This window comes from Microplitis mediator, chromosome 1 (assembly GCF_029852145.1).
Source record: "Microplitis mediator isolate UGA2020A chromosome 1, iyMicMedi2.1, whole genome shotgun sequence".
Lineage (NCBI taxonomy): Eukaryota > Metazoa > Arthropoda > Insecta > Hymenoptera > Braconidae > Microplitis > Microplitis mediator.
Window position 1 is genome coordinate 9097724 of NC_079969.1, and position 6782 is coordinate 9104505.

At 24.5% G+C, this 6782-nt stretch overlaps 1 protein-coding gene across 1 annotated transcript; it reads right to left on the bottom strand.

Annotated features, from left to right (window-relative positions):
- On the bottom strand, window positions 1-6245 carry LOC130677098 (ras-related protein Rab-8A). The gene is made up of 5 exons (XM_057483692.1): window positions 5888-6245; window positions 5557-5617; window positions 5353-5491; window positions 2473-2676; window positions 1-2373 (listed from the first exon to the last, which is right to left on the bottom strand). The coding sequence occupies exons 1-5, from the start codon at window positions 6009-6011 to the stop codon at window positions 2275-2277; spliced, it is 627 nt and encodes a 208-aa protein (XP_057339675.1). The 5' UTR covers window positions 6012-6245; the 3' UTR covers window positions 1-2274.
- Window positions 6246-6782: the final 537 nt, after the last annotated feature.

Genomic DNA, 6782 nt, shown 5'->3' on the forward strand with positions numbered 1-6782 from the left:
TGACCAAGGCCAGAATGTGGTAAAGTATTTAAATAAAATTCTAAAAATTTTCTCTAAGTGCGTAATTGATTTTACTTAAATTATAAAAACTATTTTTAAACGCTAATTTTTTAAAAATTAATGATTAATTTATGTAATTAATTATATTAATCACAGAGTCCAGCTTATAAATAATAATTTATTATTTTTTTAACGAAAGTTTAAATAAACAAATAAATAAAATTTTAATTGTTTATTTTAAAGTGGATTTAAATTGACTTACACACGTTTATAGGCACAATAAAGGCTTTTTTTTTTTCATAAATAATCTGTAGGATTAAATTATTAATTTAAACTTATTTTTTGGGTTTTTTGTGAAAAAAATATAATTATAACAAATTTAGTAATTTATTTGGTATGGAAAAAAATTATTGAACTTTTTTCAATTCAGTCATTGGAATGACTTTGAAATTTATGACGGAAATTGAAAAAAAAATTTTTTGCTTGCAGAAATTTTTAGGAAATTGAATGCCCTTTAAAATGAGTACCAACACGCCTGATTTATTTTCATAAGTTTCATAGTTGTACATATATATTTATTTAAATATATGTATATCTTTGGGACATATTTTAATAAGTATGGATTGTTGGTACTCGTTCGAAAGGGCATCGAATTTCCCATCAATTTAGAAAAAAAGTTTTTTTATTTTCAAAATTTTTGAAATCAAAATTTTCAAAATTGTTTTTTTGTCATTAAAATCTGTAGAGAACTTAATGTCCTTTCAAATGAGTACAAACACTCCATATTTTTTTAAAATAATTATAAGATTTTCATATATATATTTATGAGTCCAAATAAAAATATGTGTATCTTTGAAATTTAAAAAAGTAAGTACGTCGTGTTGATACTCGTTTTAAAGGACATTTAATTTTTTTTTTAACTTGATCCATTATTAATTTTTTATCAAATTTTTTAATCGATTTTAAATCCTATAGATTATTTTCGCCAGCATAAACGAATAATTACGAATAGCAACAGCCCGTGTACTTTTTATTTACTTATTAATTATTAATATTAATATTCAATTATTAAATTTTTTTTTATATTTAACATTTAAAAATTCCGCTAATTTTTTTTCCTTTTTATAAAAAAGAACACAAAATTAATAAATAAGAAAATTATTATTGACTTTACTTGATATTATCCATTACTTTGTGCGAATTATTTTCGATATTTATTGTGTACAAGCTTCATTAAATATCACCATTTAAATTACACTTTTTTCTTTGCTGTAAAAGTGAGAAAATTAAAAAAAAAATTATTTTTCTACCGGTACAATTTCACTACATTTTAACTAATTTTTCGCCATTATTATTATTATTAATATATTTTTTTTCAATAATACTATCATATTACCACAGTGCGATATATAAATTACGCGTATATTTTATTAATTATTTATTTGAATTCATAAAAAAAATTTTTTAATTAATTAATTCGATTGCCTTTCATTTTTTTTTTTTTTTAATTAACATCAGTCAGATTATATTTATATACACATAAATATATGACTCAATAAAAGAATTTATAAATCAATAAAATATATATTTAAACATAAATAAATAAATGTTATGGTCCACAATTGTTGTCTATACTTGAATATTTATTTGAAATAAAATATTTAGGCCTTTGTAAAAAACAAAAAAATTTAACTTGTAAAAATTATTTTTTTCAAAATTTTTACATGTAAATAATTTCAATTCATAGAAAATTAAATGCCCTTTAATATGAGTACCAACAACCCGTAATTATTGTTTTTTTTTTCTAAGACAATCATATATTTTTATTTACGAGTATTTAAATATATGTATTTCTTTTGATGTACTTAAATTAAGTATGTGTTGGAGATACTCATTTTGAAGGGCATTTAATTTTCTATCAATTTATGTATTTCAAAAATTGATCGAACTAATTTTTTATCAAAGTCATAAATTAAACCACAAAATAAAAAAATTTTTTTTTTTTATTTCATTGTACAGAAAATTTAATGCCCTTTAAAATGAGTACCAACAAGACATAATTATTTTTATTCGATTTTCAATAACTCATATATTTTCAATACTCCTAAATAAAAATATATGCATATCGTAAATACAAATAAAAATAAATATGTCTTGTTGGTACTCGTTTTAAAGGGCATCAAATTCTCTATCAATTTCCATGACTAAGAAATTAAAGAAATAATTTTTGTTAACTTAACTTTAACATAAAATTTTGAGTGATGATAAAATTGGCTAACATGAACATCTCCAAGCATCCCCTTGTTGCGATGGTGACTGTGCTTTTATAATACTATCAGCACCTTCACGTTCTGATGCTTCAAATAAACTGGCCTATAAAAAAAATTATTTATGCAAGTAATTAATTAATTACTTACTTGATTAGATAATTAATTATATAAGTAATAAAAAGTAAAATATATGTTTAATTACTCTTCGGCCTCTTTGTTCGCGTATTCTTCGTGCTAATGTAAGAAAAGCATCTTCAATATTTATGTTTTCTTTACAAGAAACTTCAAAAAATGGCATGTCAAAATTATCAGCTATTTTTTGACCGCGTTCAGCATCAACAGCTCGATTACTTGTCGCGTCACATTTATTTGCTGTTAATACTTTAACAACATCCGGAGATGCATTCTATAAAAAACAATAATTATTAATATTAATATTTATAAATATTATAAATTTTTTACTTTTATGAATTTATATATATATCTATATCTTTGGGATTTATGTAAATAAGTATGGACTGTTGGTACTCGCTTGAAAGGGCATTTAATTCTCTACCAATTTTTTCTACAAAATTTTTTTTTTTTTTTTTTTTTTTTTTTGTATAAAATTTTGAAAATATGAAGTAGAGAAACAAAATTTTTTTTATTTTTAAAATGTGTAGAGAATTTAATGCACTTTAGAATGAGTACAAACAATCTATATTTATTTTCAATAATTCTGGAGACTTTCATATATTTTTATAAGTACAAATAAAAATATATGTATATCTTTGAAATTAAAAATAAGAAGTCTGGCTTGATGGTACTCATTTTAAACGGCATTTAATTTTCTACTTAACTGGCCACAAATAATTTTTTTTTCCAATTTTTGAACCAAAGATCAAATTTAAATTCTTGAAATTATTTTTGCTATATTTACAAACAACAACAGCCCGTGTATTTTTTGTTAATTTATCAAATTTTAAATGTCTTACGTTGTAAAAAATCGGAGTGAATCCGGATTTTATTTTAATCTTTCACTCCGTCACTAGGAGTTACGGTTTAAAAAAAAAATCACTCCACATACGGTGTGAACAGGGATTTTTTTATGAGCGGAGTGATTTTGGAGTAACGCGGATTTTATTTCAATCCGCATTTACTCCGGTTCGGAGTTTTAATACTTAAATAAATTTATATTTAATATAAATTTAATATTTTTACACAGAAAAAAATAATTTCTGGACGCAAGAATTTTTTTGTATTATAAATTGAACACAAAAATTTTCTTGGGACGAGAAAAAATTTATTGACTCAAAAAGTTTTCTCTTGCTCTGAGAAAATTCATTCTCGGGGTAAGAAAATTTCTGTTTTCAATTCATAATGCAAAAAATTTCTTAGGCTGGGAAAAAAATTTCTTGGGGCGAGTAAAAAATTCTTGTGCCGAGAAATCCTTTTTTTCTGTGTATACATAGGTCATTCCACGTCAAATCGACCAATAGTTGGAATCGACCTCTTTCGATTTGGACGAATTTTGGTCAGAAGTTTTCTATTACCATATAACGCAATTCTGCCAAAGGAAAAAAATTTGAAAAATTTTCATCAAAAGTTATGCAAAATACAAAATTTCGCTATTTTTCCTATGGCAGAATTGCGTTATATGGTAAAAAAAAACTTCTGACCAAAATTCGTCCAAATCGAAAGAGGTCGATTCCAACTATTGGTCGATTTGACATGGAATGACCCACATTTTTATGTATATTTATACATTTTTTATGAATTTTTTTATATGAAAATTATATTTTTTTTTATATTTTAACATATATTTTTTTTATAAATTTTTTTCATGGGGGACAGCTTGTGTTTCAGTGGAATTATATTTGTTCAAGTTTTATTTTCAGCTGCTTATAGTTTTTAAAAATCATTTCGCGTGAATATATGAAAAGTGAGCTCGTAATTATTTCCGTACTCAATATAAATATCAGAATATCAAAGACCGAAGCTCACTATGTACACGGAAAGAAAATTATGGCAGCGGTTCCCATAGTTTTATGAAATTTTTTCCTATACCATCATAGGAATTACGACCATAAATTATGAGAGCAGTTCCTATAATTATAGGAATGTTTCCCATAATTATAGGAATAGTTCCTATAATTATGGGAATGATACCCATAACACTATAGGAATGATTCCTATAGTTATAGGAATGGTTCCTATAATTTATAGGAGTACTTTCTATAATATTAGGGGAATCATTCCTATAATTTATGGGAATGGTTCCTACAATAGTATGGGAACTATTCCCATAATATTATGGGAATGATTCCCATAATGCAATTGGAATGGTTCGTATACCATTATGGGAATCATTCCCATAATAATATGGGAATAGTTCCCATACTATTATAGGAACCATTCCTATAATATTATGGGAATGGTTCCCATATTATCATGAAAAAATTATTTTAAAGAAGTGTGGTAATCACTTCTACAATACACAGAAATATTATTAAACATAAAAACAAAAATTCAAACATTGAAAAAAAAAATCGTATTTGGCAAAAAAACATTAAAATTTTTAACAAGAATTTTTTGTCAACACAAAACATTCAAGAAAATTCAAATTTTGGGAAATTTCTACACTATTGTGCAGAAAAAAAATTTTATAATATTATAGGGATGGTTACCATAACGTTATGGGAATAGTTCCCATAATATTATAGGAATAGTTCCTATACCAATATGGGAACCATTCCCATAATGGTATGGGAACTATTCTCATACTATTATGGGAATGGTTCCCATAATATATGGGAACCATCCCTATAGTAGTATAGGTACTATTCCCATACCATTATGGGAACCATTCCCATAATGCATAGCAAAACTTCCCATAATTTTCTTTCCGTGTATTAATAATTTTTTTATAATTAATATTTTCTGAAACTTCTCTTCGGGGCGAAATTCACTCTGAGGGAATTGAATAAATAAAAAATCATCCACTCCGCGTTCACTCCGCAAATTTTTTACAGTGTACTTTGCCTCAATAATTTCTAATTAATTTTCCCTCATTAAAAAAAAATAATACAATAAAAAAAAATACCTCTTGTATATTTCGTAACCAGTATGACAAATGATTAAAACTATCAAGACTAGTGACATCATACATTAACAATATTCCCATTGCACCGCGATAATAAGCTGTCGTCAATGTACGAAATCTTTCCTGTCCAGCTGTATCCCTAAAATCCAACAAAATAAATTATAATTAAAACAAAAAAAAAAAAGATTAACAACAATCACTTACCAAATTTGCAATTTTATCGGAGTACCATCCAAATTTATTATTTTTTGTTTAAAGTCAATTCCTATAAAAAATATCAAAAATAATTATCCCCAAAATTATCAATAATTAAAAAAAACTATAAATTCTAAAATTAACTAAAAAAAAATATTTGACTTTAAATTTATGTTTCATATTTATATATAATTCCGACTGTCGTAAAAAAAAATAAATTTTATTAAAATCCAATCGTAAAATAATTAAATCATAAATATTTAATTAACATTCTATTGATTTGATAAATAAAAAATTAATATACTTATAAATAATGATAATAATAATGAATATAATTTACCAATAGTTGATATATATGTATCATAATAACGTTCGTCACAATAACGATGAACAATACAAGTTTTTCCGACATTAGAATCACCAAGAACTAAAACTTTGTACGTTGCTGCAAAATCTAATGCCATTTTAATGTTTATTTAATTAAACTGTTGTTATTATTTAGTTTTTATTCAACTTAACAGTGATATTTATATGATTATTTATTGTTGAGATTATAAATAGTATGGATAAAGATTGTTGTTAGGTCGTCGGATGCTTTGTCTCGGCCAGGGGTTGAAATACTTGTACTTATTTTTACTCTTTCTTTCTTTCTTTTGGATCCAACTATACACACTAGGTACAAAGACTCTAGTGTAAGTTTGTATATATATATGTATATAGATATATATAAGGATATAGGGGTTGTAGGGGTTTTTATACGAATACGAATTACTGAAGGGATGAAAGATCGATTTGACGCATGCGTTGTTTATTCTTCTAGTGCTTGATTATTTTATTGAAAAATAACTATTATTTTTTTTTTATTTTTGTTTTATTGGTTAGTGATTTTTTGTAATTTAATTACAATTAATTAGGGATTTTATCTTTTTTTTTAATTTCGCTGATCTCAAAGTCTGGGAGAAAATGATTAATTATCAGAAAATTTTGACGGTTTTGATATCAGAAATAATTTTTCAGGCTCGGAGTTTTTTGTAATTGACGATTGAGGCACGTGTTGGATATTAAGTTTATATGTATATATTTTCAATCGTTTGGAAAATGTCCGTTTGATTTAATAAAAGCCGCAATTGCTAGAATTTTTTTTATTTTTCTAAGCAAAAAATTGAAAAACATAAAAATCTCGTATTTATAAAAATCAAAACAAAGATTTAAATTTTTTGATTTTGTAAATTTTT

What these genes read in the sequence shown, in the direction of transcription:
- LOC130677098 (XM_057483692.1), bottom strand. Translation starts at nt 6,011, where the DNA reads ATGGCATTAGATTTTGCAGCAACGTACAAAGTTTTAGTTCTTGGTGAT. An exon ending in CCGATAAAATTGCAAATTTG is followed by an intron (nt 5,492 to 5,556) that starts GTAAGTGATTGT and finishes GTTGGATTTTAG; the next exon opens with GGATACAGCTGGACAGGAAA. An exon ending in GCGAACAAAGAGGCCGAAGA is followed by an intron (nt 2,374 to 2,472) that starts GTAATTAAACAT and finishes TTTTTTTTATAG; the next exon opens with GCCAGTTTATTTGAAGCATC.